Source organism: Lepidochelys kempii, chromosome 1 (assembly GCF_965140265.1).
Source record: "Lepidochelys kempii isolate rLepKem1 chromosome 1, rLepKem1.hap2, whole genome shotgun sequence".
Taxonomy (NCBI): Eukaryota; Metazoa; Chordata; order Testudines; family Cheloniidae; genus Lepidochelys; species Lepidochelys kempii.
Window position 1 is genome coordinate 164,753,222 of NC_133256.1, and position 20,489 is coordinate 164,773,710.

Genomic DNA, 20,489 nt, shown 5'->3' on the forward strand with positions numbered 1-20,489 from the left:
TTTTTAAGTGAGTGAAACTTGGGGTACGTAAGACAAATCAGATTCCTTAAAGGAGTACAGTAGTCTGGAAAGGTTAACAGCTACTGGTTTAGGAGACCACAGGGAAGAGGGATAATGAAAATGGAGAACCAAAGGTTGGGGGAGAGGAGTCCCAGAGAAACAACAGTATAAAAGAGGGAAATCCCAGGAGGGAGAGAGACTAGTAAAGATGCAGCTATGTACAATAAATTGGGATGGGGAAAACAGGAGTAGAAGTGCCTACATTCTTCAGGTTTCTTTAGAGGCTCACATACTACAGTGATGAGAGTTATTAAAACAGATAGATATTTACATGCCAGTGAAGTAGGGATGACAGATGGAATATGCCCCCCGCCCTTCTTGTATGGTTGTACTTAAGAGAAAGAGATGTTCCATCTCCCTGATTTAGGGCCCAATTCTGCTGCCCTTCTCTTGCTGAGTTGTCCAACTGAAATTAGCAGGATTCCTTGAGGAATAAGGCAGTACTCAGTATCAACCCTGCCTTTAGGGATTAAGATTAAAGCAGCCTGTACAAGATGTCTCTCTGATGAAATACCAGACACACATTTTTGTGATAACCTTTCCTGCAAGGATGGCCCTGCACGTCTCACTGAAGAAGAATGAAACAAACAGACACCCACTGGATTCCACTGATTTTTTGCTGCTGTTGTTGGATTAGCCAATACCCAGAAAGCAGGATCTTTAGGGGAATTTCCCTTGTGTTCTCAGAGTCTTGTGAGGAACGTTTTCTTAAACTTCCTGCAATTGCTTACCCTGGCGGGGACAGCCCGCTGGTGTTTTAACATCATACCAGAACTGCTCTGACTGCGAGCACACGTTGGGCTCCTGCTGGAATCACAGAATCTCAGGGTCGGAAGGGACCTGAGGAGGTCATCTAGTCCAACCCCCTGGATCAAAGCAGGACCGATCCCCAATTTTTGCCCCAGATCCCTAAAGGGCCCCCTCAAGGATTGAGCTCAGAACCCCTGGGTTTAGCAGGCCAATGCTCAAACCACTGAGCTATCCCTCCGCCCCACCCCCAATCAGAGGGCTAGGCACGGAAGGCCTAACGCTGCAGTGGGGGCCTAATTCCCTGCCTCCTCCCGGGCCTAGGTAGATGTGCTTGGACGGGAGGTGGGTGGCCTAGAGGGGGCTTGGGCGTGCAACAGGGGCATGGGGCTGGATGTCCAAGGGCGTGTAGGGAGGGCAGGGGCGCGGGCCCCCCTGGAGCTCGGAGACAGCCGGGGGCTTCTTCAGCCAGCGCTGGGCGGCTCGGGCGCTGCCGGGCTGCAGTTTCCAGAGGACCGAGCAGGGAAGCGGACGCGGGCCGCTTCCGGGAGAGCACAGGCCGGGCCAGCCCGCCGCGTGTAGCCGCCGTGCGCAGCCTGGAGGCGGCCGCGATGGGCGCCCCCAAGCGAAAGAGCCCCGCGCCCGGCCCGGCGGAGGCCAAGCGAGCCCGCGGCGCGGAGGGGGAATTCACGGGCACCCACTTCAAATCGCTGCTGCGGGACCCCGAGACCGCGATCCAGGGTGAGCCGGGGCGGGAGCGGGGCTTGGGCTTACACGTGCTTCCCCCGGGGGAGCCTGCCGCCGCCGCCGCCCTTGAACTGGCACTGGCTGGGCTCCAGCGTGGGGCGCCCCCAGGCTGCTCTTTGAGTTGTCCCCGGCCATCGCCCCCCCGTGCTGCTGCCTTGGCACTCTGTGCTGAGGTCCTGCTGCGCTCGCCGCCTGCCCCGCGTTATTTCCCGGGCATCGCTGCTGTGTCCGCGCACCCTGCCCTGCTCCCCTCCCCGTGCTGCTCCAAGCGCCTTACTGTTCCCAGTCATGTTGCTTTTATGCATGATGGGCCGTCCCTGCGGGGAGGGGGGATTGAGACCCACACCTAGGAGCTTGTTTAGTGCTGGTGCCCCAGTGATACATGAATTATTGTTGTATTTGTACTGTGGATCGCTCGCTGTTACTGTTCACAAAGATTTTGCATTTTCTCTCTCTATATTACTTTTTCACTAGGCAGTCTTGGATGTAATTGGGTGCATTATATGTATTTTCTATAGTATACAAGTATTCCTGTAATTAATGCAAAAAAAAAAAAAAAAAAGAGAGAGAAAGGAAAGAAAAGGGGGGGCCTTTTATTGCTCTCCAAAACTATTTTGCAGTTTTTGCATGTTTAAATGAGCTTGAAATGATATGAAGTAATTCAGTGTTCAGGGTAGAAATATTCTTGGATAAATTCTGTCCTTTGTGGGGATTTATTCAGTGAAGTGTAGTTGGTTGCATTGTGCATTTGTAACTTGCCCATTCTGTATTAGTGGATGTATCTTTGGATTGGCAGTAATATGCCTAGCACTCAGGTGAATATACAGGAAGAAAGAAAACGTTAACAAGTAGATGATATTGGTCTAAGTTTCTTCCCACACTGAATGTCACATACTCCGTATCAGGTTTCAGAGTAACAGCCGTGTTAGTCTGTTTTCACAAAAAGAAAAGGAGTACTTGTGGCACCTTAGAGACTAACCAATTTATTTGAGCATAAGCTTTTGTGAGCTACAGCTCACTTCATTGGATGCATACTGTGGAAAGTGTAGAAGATCTTTTTGTACACATAAAGCATGAAAAAATACCTCCCCCCACCCCACTATCCTGCTGGTAATAGCTCATCCAAAGTGATCACTCTCCTTACAATGTGTATGATAATCAAGTTGGGCCATTTCCAGCACAAATCCAGCAGGAGAGTGGGTTTGTGTGTGTGTGTGGGGGTGTGTGTGTGTGTGTGAGAAAACCTGGATTTGTGCTGAAAATGGCCCAACTTGATTATCATACACATTGTAAGGAGAGTGATCACTTTGGATGAGCTATTACCAGCAGGATAGTGGGGTGGGGGGAGGTATTTTTTCATGCTTTATGTGTATAAAAAGATCTTCTACACTTTCCACAGTATGCATCCGATGAAGTGAGCTGTAGCTCACAAAAGCTTATGCTCAAATAAATTGGTTAGTCTCTAAGGTGCCACAAGTACTTCTTTTCTTACTCCGTATCAGACACTTCTCCCATGAACCTGGGCAAATTATAATGCAGTGTGCAGAGTTTGTGAAGCTGGAATAAAGGTTATATCTGTCATTTGAAAAGCATGCTTTTGATTACAGATGTAAATGCTTATTTTCTTTCAGGTTTAGAAAACTTCATCTCCACAGCTAAGACATTATCATCTACTGAACTATATGATGTAGTAGAGGGATATATAAAAATTTCTGTGGAGTGTGCTGAAATTTTCAGACTTTTGGATGGTGAAAGAAGGCCTGAAAGTGAAGTAAGTTGTCCACATGCATTGCATTTGTAATGGACAGCAGAGTGTGCATTGAATAGAATATTTAATAATTGTAGTATAAACACAGAATAAAAGCATTTATTTGGAGATCTGAGGAGCAGAAAAATCGGTTGTTAAGTTGGCAGTGGCGTTATAACTTTGTCATAAAACGTAAAGGCGTCCTGCAAAGCCTCTTACATGTGCTAAACCTAATGTATTCTGAATAGTCCCATTGAAGTCAAGCTCTGTAGTATTGGGGCCTTTGAATTTTGTTAAGAAAATCTTTTATAAAACTCAAGACCAACAGAAAAATTTATGCACACTTGCGCACACACAAATCTAATAAAAGCATTTGTTGTTAAATAAACAAGCTTTCCTTTGTAGAGTTTGATATCCAGCTATTGCAGCATTAAGAACCAGAAGGTAAAACTTATTGTCTGAGCTGAGAGAAATGCAAAACATAAACAAGAGTGTAAATAGTGACCAATATACTGGATTTATAGAGCTCTCTTTCCGCTAATTATCTGAGGCATTATTAGTAATTTAGGTAAAGAAGTGTTTGTTTACAACGGATTAAAGTTGATAGAGCCCCTTTTAACTTTCAATAAACAATCTCTTTAATAAAATATCCTCTCTGTCTGCATAACAGCAAAACTATGTATACATCATATCTTACTTTGTTAGCTGCTTGCTGTGTAGATATTCTTCCACTTACTAATAAAACACAGAGTTTGAGATTTGTAAGGCCCTGATGCAGCAGGGTTGTGTGTGTATGTAGGGTTTCACTGTGAGGAGCTCAGTGCAGTATTGGGCTTAGGTATAGTTTTTGAGCTCTGTATATAATGGCATTACAGTAGTACCTCAGAGTTATGAACACCTCGGGAGTTGAGGTTGTTTGTAACTGAACAAAACGTTATGGTTGTTCTTTCAAAAGTTTACAACTGACCGTTGACTTAATATAGCTTTGAAACTTTACTATGTAGAAGAAAAATGCTGCTTGTAACCATCTTAATTTAAATGAAACAAGCCCAGAGTTTCCTTCCCTTGTCAAATTTTTTTTTTAAACTTTCCCTTTAGTTTTTAGTAGTTTACATTTAACATAGTACTGTGTTGTATGGTATTTGCCTTTTTTTGGTCTCTGCTGCCTGATCGTGTACTTCCAATTTCAAACAAGGTGTGTGGTTGACTAGTGAGTTTGTAACTCTGGTGTTCGTAACTCTGAGGTTCTACTGTATATTTGAGTATTATTTTCCATTCTGTCCATGTGTGCATCCTAGTATCTTGTTTCCTTTATTGAATGCTGCTGCACTATGAGCAGATGTTTTAATTGTGCTGTCCATATTGAGGCCTAGGTCTTAATCTTTACTGGTTACAACTACTTTAGAATACAGTAAGTGTGTGAGTAGTTCAAATGATTCTCTCTGATGTACTTTGTCTTGCTGTTGTCAACACTAAATTTCATGACTTTTGCAGCTGGAAACAAGGAGAAGAGTTGGTACCATGTGACCAGCCACGTCTCTGCTGCTCAGTAGTGACCCATAGACTATAGTATGGAAGCCTCTGTCCAAGCATATTATTTCAGTGTTAACCATCTGGAAGAGAATCAGTGTGTGTTACCTTGAGTTTCACATTTGGAAGCATTTCCTCTTGTTGCACAGTTACTTATTATTTATTATGTTTACTGTTCTAATTTTCTAATTTATATTTGCTTGTATAGGGATATTGGAGGAAAGTAATGGCAACAATGTTTTAAAATATCTCTGAACTTTGCAGATGCTGTTAATTTTTCAAGCTTTGGAAGCCATCTTGTTGAGAACAGCAAGTGACCTGTCCCATTTTTCTGTTGTGGGGATGAACATAGTAAAGAAGTTGATTAATAGCTACATGAGATTAATCTATGCTGCTTTGTATTCTGAAAGTCACCGGTAAGCCTACTGCATACCAGAGGGAGAACCTGTGTTGGTTGCTCTGACACAGTCGCAATATGCTGCCTTGGGCCACCATCCTGCAAAAAGACCTAAGCGTGTGCTGAACTATTTGCAATGTGCAGTCGCACTGACTTTGGGAGGACTGCTCACAGTGTATAAACTTAGGCACATACATATAAGTGTTTGCAGGAATGCTGCAGGGAGTAGTGCTGCGCTTGACTTTAGCTGAGTCTGTAATTTTCCATTCTCTTCCTCTGCTTGCTTTGTTTACCCTAACTACGTTATTTGTGGTATGAAACTGCTTGAGGCACAGAGAGAGGTTTCCTTTTCTATTGCTCACCGAAGCTGAGCAGACTACTGTAACTCCTCGCTTAACATTGTAGTTATGTTCCTGAAAAATGTGACTTTAAGCAAAACAATGTTAAGCAAATCCAATTTCCCCATAAGAATTAATGTAAATGGGGGGGTTAGGTTCCAGGGAAATTTTTTTCACCAGATAGAAGACCTACACACACACTATAAGTTTTAAACAAACAATTTAATACTGTACGCAGCAATGATGATTGTGAAGCTTGGTTGAGGTGGTGAAGTCAGAGTGTGGAAGAGGGTGGGATATTTCCCAGGAAATGTCTTACTGCTAAATGATGAACTAGAACAGCTGAGCCCTCAAGGGTTAACACATTGTTAATGTAACCTCACACTCTGCAAGGCAGCACAAATGGAGGGAGGGGAGCCAGCATGGCAGGTAGAGACACACACCCTGTTTGTGAGAGAGAGAGATGCACATTGCCCCTTTAAGTATGCTGACTCTAAGTACATTGCCTTTTTAAGTAGATCAGCAAGTGACCCTGACCCTAACCCTAACCCACAGCCCCTGCTGCCAGCATGCTCCCTCCATCCTGAGCCCTGTCGTGTGTGTCCCGTCCCCCCCCCCCCCATGGAAGATGGGGTAAGCGAGGAGCAGGAACAGGGGGGAGTGGAACACCCTGACATTAGCTCCCCTCTTCCCCAGCCCCTGTACAGCAAGCAGGAGGCTCCTGGGAGCAGCACATGGCAGTGGGGAGGGACAGCTGAACTGCCAGCAATTGATAGCCTGCTGGGTGGCTGCCGCACAAGGAACTTAGGGGAGCGGGGAGATAATAGGGGGGCTGCTGGTCCACCCTGATTTCAAGCCCCCACCTGATTCTAGCTCCAACGGGCTGCTCTTTCTGCAAGCAGTGGACAAAGCAGGCAGCTGCCAAACAACATTATAAGGGAGCATTGGGCAACTTTAAAGGAGCATGTTCTCTAATTGATCAGCAACATAACAATGAAACAACATTAACCGGGATGACTTTAAGTGAGGAGTTACTGTACCATGCTGATGGCAAGAAATGTTGAGTTTGATTGTTGCTTCTTTTTCCTAGTCTTTTTACAAAATATTGTCACATTTGTAATAGAATTTCTCCATCAGCCCAACTTTTCTTAGATACCTTTTCCTGTCTCTTAAATGTGACAACTAATTTTTTTGATTGAATTTATTTTTTAATTTATTTATAACCTAAGTCCACAGGAGGTACTTCAACAACCATTTCTTCTGCCTTGTCCCTCCATGGCAGTTGAGGTTTGGAGGGTGGTTCTTGCTTTACATCCCAGTATGTCATTTGGATGAGGGAAGGTGCTTATTGGTTCAGGGACCCTGTCTGTGGCATTCAGAGCTCTTTGTCAGCTCTGTGTAAGCATGAAAGCTTGTCTCTCTCACCAACCCAAGTTGATCCAATAAAAGATATTACCTCACCCACCTTGTCTCTCCAGTATCCTGGGATCAACATGGCTCCAATAACAGTACCAACAAAATAATCTACCCTCATAGTAATGACCCCAAAATACAGCTACTGGAGAAATCCTTCCAGAGCTTGCCTAAGGGAAACTGCTCTGTTGAATTTCAGATAGGGTGTTTTGACTTTTAGTAGCTACATTGGCCAAATGGTAAGGCGCAGGGGTTTGGCAGTCACAAAACAATTATTTTCATGTGCCAGTTGCACCAAACAGGTATAGAATATGATTAGAATAATTTGCTGAGAACATGTGTTGTCCAGCTGAAGCATAAAGAGGTCATGTTGTTGTGGCATATGAAGGCAGGATCTCTGCTTCATATGCATCTCCTCCTCAAGGTTTTTTATGAATGATAACGTTTCAATATTGGAACTTTAGGGCTTGATCCTGCAGCCATTAATAATGACATGTCTTCGCACATCAGTAAGGTCTGCAGAATCAGGCCCTTATGGCCCCAGTTTTGAAGTTAACAGCAAAATCCTGTTGACATCAGTGGATGCAGGGATTGGAGCCTTCATTTCTTGCGCTCTCCCCCTTGTTCTGGAAAATCAACATCCAGCCTCCCAGTATATTTGTGTGTGTAAGCTGAGTAGATAGGAACAATGTAGATGTAAATTCCTTTGTGCCTGCTCCCTCTACATCAGTACCTCTGACTTTTTCCTTTCGTTACTCAGACTTCCACTCGAGTGAGTAAGGACTGAATATAAAATTTAAATGAAAACTGAGTAAGGACCTCAGGGTTTGATCCAGTGACAGGAACACAGCTCTTTTTCTGCATTCTTTAACAGAAAATAATAATACAAACAATTCTGTAGGAATGAATTAAGGCCCTGATCTTATAAACAGTTATGTTGGTGCTTAACTTTCCTGCCAGGGGTAATTCCAGTGACATTGCTCCCCAGACTAAAGTTAAGCACATGCATAAGAATTTGCAGGCTCAGGGCCTTGATCTGAGAAACACACATTTTAAAACAGGCAATATGAAAATAAGATTGGCCAGAATTCTGTGTGAATTAGGAAAAAGTCACGTGCATTTTGCCTAAATTAATAACAGTGGTTGCTTTGTAAAGATGCTGGATCTTGCATTCCTTATTGAGCCGCAGCTCCCATGGACTGTGAGAGCTTTGCATGCAGCAAAATACAGAATCAGGTTCAATGTGGTTAGAGCTTAGCTTTCCTCACTGTGTTTGCTTACTCACATTGGGACAGACTCAGAGTGCTGCTCTGTGCCTGCATTTCCCACTGACTTTGGTGGAAGTTGTGGCTGGATGATTTGAGAGGTATAAATTCTCACATTATAACGTCTGTGTAACCATCATTCCTTCAATAACATGCATTTCCCCCCTATTTATTCATGTAGGATGACTCGAGTATGCCTCACCTTGCTGTCGGCCATGGTGGCACAGGGGCCAGACTCTGCAAGGGATGTCTATAGCCATTTTGATTTTAATAATAAATTCCTGCCTGGATTAGTGAAGAAAAGAGATAAGAAGGTAAAGTGAGCAAAGTTTCTGCAGGGGTCAGATGATCTGGCATGGAGGTATCTTCGGTTTACTTTTGCGAATTTTTAAAATAAACTTGCTAATGCGACTCCACTGTATTTTCATGCACTACTGCTTCTCCACCTCTTCCTTCCCCTTTTCTGTCTGATTGTTATACAAGATCTCCCATAATGACAGACACTTATAAACATCCATGACCCCTGGGTGTTTCCCATTTAAGTGAATGGGAAACTCTTCAGAGATCAGCGCTAGTACCTATTATAAACATAGTCCTGGCACCTGGGAGTTGCTCATTTCATTTCCATGCCTGCTTGATCTCTGCTACCCTGGTGAAGTGGAGCGCCTGAAGATTATAATGCCATGGGGAAAACAGGTTGAGTTTTGCTGCCATAGTATTGGGTGGCTTAGTTTGTTATGAAACTGCATCATGGCTTATTATGTGGTTTGGTGGCCATAGGACAGAACTGCCATTAGACAAGACCTTTTAAGGCTAGAATGGAATGAAGGCAAAGGCAATGTTTTAATGCTTTTAATTTATGTTTCAGAGGGGTGGAAATTGTCCAGTTCTAAAATTAGCAGGTTAAATCCTGGCTCTGTAGAAGTCAGTGGGAGTTTTGCCATCAGTTTCAGGGGGGCCAGGATTTCACCCAATATTTATGAAAAAGCTACACTCTGCTTTGGAAATTGTAACTAATGGTTTTAGGGGAAAATAGGTTGGGTTTTTTTTTATGTTAAATTATCAGGAGTGTCAAGTCTGGTGTTCCCTGGTTTTGCTGTTTTTGTGAACTCTCACATCTTAATTGAAGGTCTTGGGTGTTAAATCTTTATCCAGGATATTCATTTAACAATGTGTTCATTAGTCATGGGAGTAAATTAGATATTATTAACCAAAACAGAGTTTCAGACATGCCTGAAAATTCCTCCTTGTCTCAGTTGTTCAGATTTCACTCCATTGTGATGTCCTCATTTCACTAGTTCTCTAGTTGTAATAGTGTCTCAGCGTAGACCAGACCTGAATTTCTAATGTAAAAATCAGGCAGAAAACTAACAAACTCCCAAAATCTTTCATGTCCCCACTGCTATTTCTTTTCTTTCCCCCTTTTTGCAAATCACTTTTAAAGGGGAAGTTCTTTCTCATTGTACTCCAGTAATTATATTTTATTTGGGGATTTTTACATATAGTTTAAATGACATACACTAACGCAGTGGCTCTCAACCGTTCCAGACTACTGTACCCCTCTCAAGAGTCTGATTTGTCTTGTGTACCCCCAAGTTTTCACCTCACTTAAAAACTTTCAAAATCAGACATCAAAATACAAAAATGTCACAGCACACTGTTACAGAAAAATTGCTTATTTTCTCCTTTTTTACCATTTAATTATGAAATAAATCAATTGGAATATAAATTTTGTACTTATATTTCAGTGTATAGTATACAGAGCAGTATAAACAAATCATTGTCTATGAAATTTTAGTTTGTACTGACTTCATTAGTGCTTTTTATTTAGCCTGCTGTAAAATTAGGCGAATATCTAGATGAGTTGATGTACCCCCTGGAAGACCTCTGAATACCCCCAGGGGTACATGTACCCCTGGTTGAGAAACACTGCACTAACAGGCTAGGGATTTCATTTTCCAGGTGGAAGTTAAATAATTAATCCTTAAAAACAATCATAATTTACAGTCAGATCCTGTGGCCTTTATGGAGACAGAACTCCTGTCGGTTTCAGTAGCATTGCCAATACAAATTGGTCCTGAGCAACAGCACCCTATTAGTCTGGTCCTTGGGTTGTCTTATGAGACAGCCAGTTGTCTTGAATAGCGCAACAATCTGTGGTGGTTTGGTGATATGCGCAAATGGGGATTAGGGTGTGACCACCAAACCACTTATCATTTGTGACCTAGGCCAGGTATTCAAAATTGAAAAATTAGTGAATCAACCAGCCTTTCTAACTAGATGCTAAGATATGAAAGGTTAATAGCCTGTGATTGACAAACTCATGTCGTTTTTCAGATTAATGTACTGCGGATGTGTTTATATAAAACATATCTATACAACTTATTACATATTTTATGATAACCAACTGCTGCTGTAATAATTTTGCAATTGTGTACAAGCTATATGCTAAAAGTGTCTTTTTTAATTTTCTTTTAGGGGAAACCAGATGTCCGTATGGCATATATTCAGTTTGCTCTCTCCTTTTTAATTGCTGGTGACAACACAATCCTAGTACAAGTGCTAGAGTTAAAAGGTACTTCACAGTTACTGCTTTTGTTAAAGGAGTATCTTTTAAAGGTGATGTTTGAAAATATGAACCAATTACATAGCATTGACAAGACAAAGGAAATTCATTTTTAAAAATTGACTTTAAATAAGCTTATGCTTTCCAAAACACTTGGCTGTACTGGCTGAAAATAATGGTGATGGTATTGCTTATGCTGACTGCAAAGAAACTGCAGGATAACTAGGAAGGCCTAGATGACCCAGTTAATGATAAATAAACTTATACTACCTTCAGAACCACAAAGATCAGAAGACAGAGGAGACTTCATGGCTTTAAAAGTTGTTCATAATGTAATAACATTGGATGTGCTGCCTTCTTTTAAGGTTAAATATTTAAAAATCAGGCAAGGTCTAGTTTTTGAACACAGTGAAATTAATTCCTGTGTAGACAGCCTGTGCAAGGCCCATGTAAGCCCTCTGAATGGATTGTTCTTGGGTCAAATGGCCACTGTCTCTGGCCGCTGGACCCCTTAAGCCCTTCCTTTGGCTTCTGCAGGGAAGTGCCATCAGAGGGTGATTGTACAACCCCCAGATATTGAGGAAGGGGTGATTGTACTAGCCCCGTGTAGAATAGCTCACAGAACCGCAATAGAGACAAAATCAGGGTTTTTAGCTAATTTAGGGTCTACGTCTGAAAAGACTTATCTACGCACTTGGCTTAACGTACTAAGAACTGGATCCAATGCTCATTGAAGCTAAAGGGAATACTCCTGTTGATTTCAGTGGGCCTTGGATCAGACCCTATAATTAATCCCATTGACTTCAATGATTGTAGGTCCTTCAGGGCTGGGGCTGTCATTAACTATATATTTACACAAAGCCTAGCACAGTGGGGCTCTGACCTGGTTGAGGTCTCTAGGCGCTCTAGCTCAATATAAGTATTAAATAATAATAACTGAGCTAACTGGCTTAATAATTCTTACAATAAGTATTTCATAAAAGGCAATGTCACGGCAGTTTGTTTATCACTGTATTATCTATTCACTATGCATGCTAATACTGGTATTTTTGTTCGTCTTTAAATACAACACAGAGATGAGTGACATGACATTGTAGACAAACAAGTACAAATCCCCTGAAATTAATTTCATATTCAAATGTTGCTTGTCTTCAGATCACGACTCTAACATTTGAAATATGTTCTTAGATTTCATTCCAGATATTCTTAGGACTGGATTAAAGGAAGATAAAGTTTCTGCTATCAATCTTCTGCTTTCCACGCTGGGAACAAAGGTCTGATATGCCCTTGAAATGGCTTTGTCACTTGCTTTCTGTTTCTCTTGCTACTGAAGACAGCTTTACAACGCAATCCCAAAGAATATACACCTATTTATTACTCTGGCACTGTGCTGCAAAGGATCATCGGCATTTCTGTTGCTGAGCTTGTTCATCGGGGGTTTATATGTTGGCCATAAAATTGTCTCAGGGCTAAAGTTTGTAATGTGATATTTTTTAAGTAGAATATTAAATGAAATAGCCAAGCTGCTGAATTTAAGAGCGAATTACTGCTTGTATGTAACGTTTCTCACACATCCCATCTCATTTACCTCCTGGAGAAGTGGGGTGGCATATCCACAATAAGTTATTACTCTTACTTTGAAAATCTAGCTATTGAACACACTGCCTCACTTCCAGAAGGAGTAGAGATTTTGTTGCTTTCATATTGGGAGCTGTTGGGGCAAATGGGGTGCAGAGAATTGCCCTTGTCTGGTGGGTGAAGCACCTTTACCCATAGGTTCCAATTAAAGACATAGTCTTGATGTGGTTCTGTAGCATCCCTCATCCTGACCTCCTGACTAGAGATAACTGTTGTGGTCTGGATCTGCTTGCTGTTGACACTGGGAGTCTCCTGATATGGGGCTAGTGATGTTGTCTGCCAGGCAAAGCTGTTTTTTGATGGAAAGAGGAAAATGGTGGTTTTTATAATGAAGGTTTCCAGTAAAAACCCAGGGCTGCATCCAGGAAAGCTGCTGCAGGGAGGACTACTTTTCATGTGCAACGTAAACCCATTGAAAGAGAAGGGAGAAGTTGGTTCTGTGATGGGGTGTCATGTTGTCTGGTTCTATTATGGGGTGGGGAAAGCAGATTTAAGTTACATCAAGGCTGCTATGGAAGCCTGATAACAGAAGTAATTGAGAATTGCTGTAGAATCAGTTGTCTTCAGCTGCTTTGGCCACATCCCCTTGTGTATCAGCAGTTTCCACATTTTGAGCTCTATTGCCCCGTCTGTCCCTTTTCCATATGGAAGAAACCTAACAGGAAAGGGTAACTGACCATATAAATGAAAACTGTGCTTTTGCTTACATTAAATTAAACTTTAAAAAAGCTAGCATCATGATTGCAAAATCAGGACCTTAGAAATCAGGGAGTTCCAGAAATGAATTTTTCTCCTGCATTGTTAGCTTATCTGTGTTGCATATCTTATTCTGGTATGTATCATGGTTGTGTTAATAACATCATACATGAGGTTTACAATTTAACAAGGAAAACAGGAATAAAAAATGAAGCTACAAACAAGCCTCAGCTATCCAAATCTTGCTTAACCAAAACTCTTGGTTCTCCAAAAGTCAGATGTGTCCCTGAAGGTGTGATTGAAGCTCAGGTCCTGTAGAGCTGCAGAAGAGTCTGATTCTGCAAAGCTTATGTCTTAGCCTGGAACAAACCAGTCGCCATTGCTAACATCTGCTTGGTGCATTCAGTGGATTACTCTGGTAACAACTCTTGCCAGCTTCCCCCAGTGGATTTTGTCAGGTCCTGTATTCAGAGTAGAGCTTCCAACATACACAAACTCCACGTATAGCTAACACTCCCTCCTCTTCAGGTTCCATAGCTAGCAAGCTCTGCCAGTTTTTCTAACAGCTTTCCAGTTCCTTGTCTGGAGCTAATGGGGTTTTGGCATTTCAATGGTTAAGGGAGTTCCTTAATATGCTCTGACTTAAAGTAGATTGAAACAGGAGAGGCTGCTCGCGGTACACTAGCCAAGAAGGAAGAGGAGCAGTGGGAGAGGGCTGCTTCCCCAAGCCAAGGAGAAAAGGGGAAACACTTTTGTTCTAGTAGAGGAGAGGGAGCTGCGCAAAAGCAATACGAGTGCAAGGTGTGATGGAGATGATTATTTTCCATTTTGTTGTAATTTGCAATACACTAAAGACTTTCTTTTTATTGTTTTCAGGTGGTTCAAAATAAAAGTATCAGTAAGACGCAGAAGGTGCGCTTTTTTACTGTGGAAGTATTAGGTCACATTGCGTCTCTTTACCGTTGGAATGGGATTACCGATGTCAGGACTGAGGATGTCAAGGTCTGGTAATTTCTTTTGTGAGATGTTTCTCCTGACTCCCTTTCCTGTACCTCTTTCCTCACTCTCCTTGCTTGAATCTGTGCAGCTCACAAACAGGAGAAATAGACAGGTGGGCTAGGGCTCCCCCTGTTTATGATCCCAAGAAGAGGAGAGCGAACCAGGCTATACGCTGCTTTAAAGAAACCAACAAATGACTTCCCTGGGCTGGACTACTAGTGCTTCAGTTCTAGGAAGAGTGGCAGTAGGGCTGCACCTTTTTTCTGATTACCTTCATGCTGCTTTGGGGGCTCTCTTTTCTGTCTCCCAATTTCTGGAGCTCCAGAGCAGAAGTGCTGCCTTTGGGGCATGTTGATACTTCAGCGTTCTTCTCTGCTTGGCTGTCGGGAAGAATTTGCTCCCTGCATTAGGGCAAGATGGAGTAGGAGAGAGCAAAGGCTGGAATGTGCAGTGCCTCTCTCGATACCCTTTCCACGTACCCAGTCTCCATACATCAGACTGGGCTGACTCTGAAATAATGCCCCAGAATAAAGAGCAGTCTCGTCTCTCGGCCCGACTCTGCTCTTGCTTCCGTCAGCAAATGAAGTCACGCTTGTATAAAACTGTCTTTAAGGAGTTAAGAGTCATTCTTCTCAAACCTAATACCTGCTAGCACTGCATTGAAAAGGGGAAACACTTTTGTTCTAGTAGAGGAGAGGGAGCTGCGCAAAAGCTTTGTTGCTTTGTTTTTACTCTGCATAACAAGAATTGCACCTGTTGTTATCTTTTAGTTCCACTTTTGTGTAATGGAAATATCTGAGATGTGGGGTGTCTAAATTGTCTTAGTGCCTTATGGGAAGCTTATGGAATGGAATGAAAGACTCCCATTGCTTTTGATGGACTTTGTATCAGGCCTTTAGATCAGTATCCATAGATTTTAAAAGACCAACTCTCTCCATGAAAACTTCTACCATTAATGGGCTGTCGCTTTGTCAGCTCTTATCCTGGTACTTACTGTATATTTAGTTCAGCTTATAAGAAGCCTGTAAACTCCTGGCAAGGACCTGTTTCCATTAAGTGTTTAGTACAGAGCCATGCACACCTATGACTATACATGCGTTTCAGCTGTGAATTATTCACACTGTTGCTGTGTGGATCAAACTGCTACTTTGTCAGTGATTTCCCAGCAATAACTTGACAATGAATTTTACATTTGCAGAAGTCTTAAACTCTGCCATATCAAAAGAGTTAAAGTAATAAGTCATTGACCTGGTCTGGTCTCTCATTTTTTTGCTGTATCTGTAATGGAATTCATGCTTTTTTCATCCCTAGAGAGTTAGCATGTGCAGGACATTGGTAGCTATCCATCTTTCATGTGCTGTATTAAAATTGCTCTTGGTGTGGCCAACATCTTGACCCAGAATTGGTCCAAGGAACATGTTCTTTGTTTTGTATGCTTCATGCTGATAGCGTCTGTGATTTCTATGACAGCTTTCTTGCACTGATTCTTAGTAGTAAGGCTGAAAGTAGACGTTTTAAATTAATTTTGAAATCTTAATTTTTATGGTGCCAGCATATTGTTTGGCCATAATCCCTTTATAAAAGTGAGATACTTACATCTCTATTTAGCTTCATTTTTCTCTTTGTTCATCTGGCCTGGTTCTTTTTACTGTCCCTATTTCTTGCCAGAAAGCCCAAGAAATGCCCTGTAATTAATAAAAGCATTCCCAAGGTATGCAATTTGAGTCCTATGAATAGAAGGAATCCTATATTATTGAATGTGTTTAATACACAGGTTAAAACTTGCCTTGTTAACGTAACCAAAATATAAAATGAGTGAGGTAGGAGTTGTCTGTGTATAAATCAAGCTGTATAAAATACAGATAAAAGTGAATTTGTTTTAAGATTTTCTTTTCATTAAACTAACAATTAAAATGTTTGTTTTTCACAATTCTCGTGTACTTTGTAGGTTACTCAAGATCCTGAAGAGGCAGGAAAGGTCATGGTAAGAGAACTGGTTCATAACTTCTTAATGGACCTGTGTTGTTCTCTGAAACATGGCATTAATTTCTATGATCGAAGCCTTGGCACGTCTGGCAGGTGAATTACCAGTGCTTTTTTGTCTATATAATATATATATTTGGGGGGTGTTGGTATTGGGTTTCCAGTCTGTATTTCATAGATTTTTACAATGGCCAGATTTTTAAGGCCATTCTAGTCGTCTAGTCTGACCACATGATAACACAGGCCATACATTTTCAGTAATTCCTGGATTGAGCTCAATAACGGGGTGGAACTAAGGCATATGTTTTAGAATGACATCCAATTTCAATTAAAAGATTTCAAGTAATGGAGAATCCACCACATCCCTTAGCTATCTGTTCTAATAATTACCCTCCCTATTTAAAAATGTTTTCCATTGGAATTTTTTAAGCTTCAATTTCCAGCCATTGGATCTCATTATACTTTTGTCTGCTAAATTAGAGATCCCTCTAGGATCAGGTAAGTATAGACTGCAAGGGTTCTTATAGACTCTGATTAAGTTGCCTCTTAACCATCAGGTATTTGAGAAGTTAAATAGATTAAATACCTTAAGTCTTTCATTGTAAGGGGTTTTTTCCAGACCTCGGATCATTTGTTAGCATAAAGTAACAGAGATGAAATTGTTTAATGTAGACCTTGCCATGCCGAAGTATCTGTTTTAACTTACTGCTTGTAGAACTACATATACATACCCTTGTCCCCCTAAATGTAACGTGAGTTTTGCTATGGACTTCGGTGGCACCGGCATTTGGTTCATAACACCTGACCAGGTTTTTCATTGGTCTCACTGTCACTGTTGGTTTACTGGATAAAATACTTATACATCCAGTTTATGAACAACAGGGAAAATAATCTAAACTTCTGTGTGTCCATGGAGGGAGGCGGGTACAGTGATGTAATGCTTCATTGTTAGACAAACCAGTGGCTGAAGTCCATTTATAACTCTTATATTCACGCAAATTGTTTTCTTGCTTTGGAGGAGCAAAATTTGAAGAGCTGTTCCCTTGGCATTTACAACATTCTCACTTGGCTCGGGTTCATTTAGAAGAAGCCATCTGCAATGCCACGACTGAACAGATTTTAAAATGAAAACCAGATTTTAAAAGAACCTATCTTCATAAGGGGGGGGCTACAGAAAAATATTTTCCAGTTTAATATAATGCTATAATTCTATGTTTTCAAGTTTATGAAATTTGGTTGGAATATTTTTTGGAATGTCTCAGTGATACTGTGTTGATGAGGGTTCTGTTTTAGCTACAGTACATTATGTAAGAGACCTTCAGCTATATTCTGTTCTTAGTTACACCAATATAAATCTAGAGTGACTCTATTAATGTCAGTGGAGTCACTTTGGATTTACACCAGCAAAAATGAGAGGAGAGCAGAATTTGACCTCTTGCATTTTAACATTATTAATACTGGAGTTACCGAACTAGTGGAGTACTTAAAAATATTAAAATTGTGACCTCTCCCGCCCCCCACCAAAATTTGTTTTTGTAGAGGAGGAAATTTGGTGCTTCTGCGCTTTCTGCTGAATTTAAAAACTGCTACAGAGGATGAGATGGTTGCTGATCTTATGGTGAATATTCTTAAAGTGTGCCCAGATTTACTGAATAAATACTTTAAGGAAACCCAGTATTCCTTCATTCCCAGACTGAAGTCCACCTGGTTAGACAATATCAAATTGCTAAAAAAGGTAAGAGAGAGATGAAAAATGTGTGCTTTCTGTATATGGAAAAGCCTGGTTTTGAGGCTTTTTTTTTTTTAAAAGATAAAAAAAATTTTGTTTAAACAAGTACTATTATTTTGTATGATTGTGGAAGACAAATGACAGAAAATTCAAACACTCGTGGCCTACCGAAAGCCACTTAACAAGGAAATTCGGTGCTATATTGGATAATTTGCCCTTAACTCCACCTGTTACAGCTGGGTCTTGCAGCACATTCTAAGTACTGTACTGTTAGTCCGGTGCAAAATTCACTGCTCTTGAAGTGCCATGCAATACATGGGCCCAGTCAGTTTTATATTGTGGAAATAATTTTTTGTGTGTGACTTCAGATTGAAGATCTTGGCCTGAGCTGGTGTAAATTGAAGATGCTCTGTTGACTTCAGTAAAGCTAAACTGATTTGCACCAGCTGAGGATCTAGCCTCTTATTTGAAAGAAACAGTAATTTGGTGTCAGAGGAGAATGTGCCTAAAGTGAGGCTCTAGTGGATGAAGGTGTAGTGTGTTCCCAGCTGTGTACACACCCTGGTTAGTGATGTTCCCTCACCAAAAAGGCAGCAAGGCACTTACCTTAAATAATTCATTTATTTTAAAAATCAAACCAGATCCGAAGGCCCAGTTACAGAGAAGGTAAACTTTTGTGGTTTAAATGACCTAAACAGGAAGGACAGGAGGGTTCTGAAATACCTTCAGAGATTGATGTTCTGTGAGGAAAGAAGAGGCAGGGTGCTGTAAAATAAACGTTGAAGATGGTAAAGAAAAAAGTCACACCCTGTTTTCTGGGAACGCTGAGGAAAGTGAACCATGGCCGGAGCCATGGCAGCTCTGAGAGGTGTAGCTGTAAAGTGAGTGAGAAGGTCGTTTGGTAAAAGGCCATTCTGGGAGTAGAAAGAGGTACAAACTTTTAGCTAAATTGGGAACGAGAAGGAGTTGGCATTACAGTCTGTGAGAAAAATCCCAGTGAGGATTTTGGTTTTCAAGACACAACAACAAATGGCTAGAGAATCCTTTTGTACTTGCTGTATACTCCTTTGTATTTTTTTATCTTAAAATAGCTGAGTGGGGTATACAGTGCCATCTGTTGAATAGAGCAGGGCTTCCAAGGATAATAGGCAAATTTTTTGCAGGTTTCCTGTATAACCGAACATAAAGTTGATGTATTCTCTGCAGGATATACTACTACTCCTTAGTAATCCTCATTGCAGAATGACTGTGTTTTAAGTATGTATGCTCTGTGGTTAACTTTCGAGTGCCCTTCTCTTTCCGTGGAACCTGACATTTAGTACTGTCGTTAGTAACATTTGACAAAAAATGTTGTGTTTGTAATGTGTTCTATAGAATTGGCTGCAAATCTGCACGATTACATCAGTCTTGGTTAAACTCTCTCATTTTTATTTCAGATCTATGAGGCTCAACCAGAGATTTCCAACTCTTTTAAAACTGCAGAGTTTATTCCACTCCCTAGATTGCTTTCTATGGTGATGGTAACAACAGTTCCTGTGGTGTGCAATAAAACTATGTTCACCCAGGGATTAAATGTAAGCGTTTTATTGTCTCTGGGTGGCTTTTCCCAAGCAACCTCCCTGGGGTTAAGAGTGTGAAAGGTGATCATCCAAGTAACTTAAAATCAAGTAATTATCAGTTTTTATGCCGAATGCTCCAAATAGTGACCCCAATTCAGGAAAGCACTTAAACATGTATTTAAGTCGCACTGATCGTTGCTTCTGTTAACTTCTTGTAAGCTACAGCTGTGCAAATGCTTACTGGTTGTAAGGGCTGGTGTTTTTTCTTCTACTGCGTACAGTGAGAATGCATGCGGTAAAAGAACCCAACCTACGTTTTAAGAAAAAATTATTTTGTTTACAAATTTCGACATATACGCCAAAATAAGTAGTTTGAATACAAAGCATAGGGAAGAAGCACTGTAACTTTGTTAATTCAGCTTCTCTTTCTTTTAGTTACCCAGCAAAACAGTGAAACACACCATCTTGTCCCTTATGTCAACTATTTTGAGAAGAGCCCTGAAAAATATTGAGCACTGTTTGAATGAGGAAATATGGCAAAAGTCAGAAATCTACACTCCATTGATGATGCAGGAATTTGTCCAACTGTACAGAGAAGCCCTTAGCAAGGTACAAAATAGAAAGTATTAACAACAAGGGGCCTAGAATTACACATTTGCAGCAGATAACTGCTCCAGTGCACTGGGGTACTCTGCCCCTGATTTATTGTATCCTGGGATCCAAGCACATAAAAGTTCCTTGGTATTTTATAGACATTTTTATTAAGTGTTAATAACCAGTGCTGTAGTACAGCATGGTAGCTAATAAATCTGGTCAGTGGAAATGCCAAAAAAATTCTGTTCTAAAATGAATTAATAACATTGGCAGCTGGTGTGCTAGTACTGAGGAAAACTATTAAAATTAAGAGCAGCTTTTTAATAATTTGGGGCCAAATTCTACACTCCCTTTAAGTAAATTGTAGTCAGTGGAGTTCATCCAGATTTACACCCTGGTGATCTATAGCAGAAACTGGTCCTTGGTTTGAAAATGTTTATTACATTGAAATCCAGACAGCCAAAAAATGCTAAGCACTTGG

General features: G+C 41.1%; 1 protein-coding gene across 2 annotated transcripts in view; it reads left to right on the forward strand.

Annotated features, from left to right (window-relative positions):
* Positions 1-832: 832 nt before the first annotated feature.
* The window catches only part of URB1 (URB1 ribosome biogenesis homolog), a 71,258-nt gene continuing 51,601 nt past the window's right edge, over positions 833-20,489 (forward strand). Inside the window, exons 1-11 of one of the 2 annotated variants that reach the window (XM_073362303.1) lie at positions 834-1,548; positions 3,186-3,325; positions 5,096-5,247; positions 8,426-8,558; positions 10,723-10,819; positions 11,999-12,084; positions 14,021-14,146; positions 16,092-16,222; positions 17,666-17,861; positions 19,292-19,429; positions 19,850-20,023. In XM_073362303.1, coding sequence (XP_073218404.1) covers positions 1,419-1,548; positions 3,186-3,325; positions 5,096-5,247; positions 8,426-8,558; positions 10,723-10,819; positions 11,999-12,084; positions 14,021-14,146; positions 16,092-16,222; positions 17,666-17,861; positions 19,292-19,429; positions 19,850-20,023 — 1,503 coding nt within the window. In that variant the 5' untranslated portion in view covers positions 834-1,418. Of the gene's footprint in view, positions 1,549-3,185; positions 3,326-5,095; positions 5,248-8,425; positions 8,559-10,722; positions 10,820-11,998; positions 12,085-14,020; positions 14,147-16,091; positions 16,223-17,665; positions 17,862-19,291; positions 19,430-19,849; positions 20,024-20,489 lie in introns of both variants that reach the window. The other variant, XM_073362312.1, reaches the window with a different exon arrangement.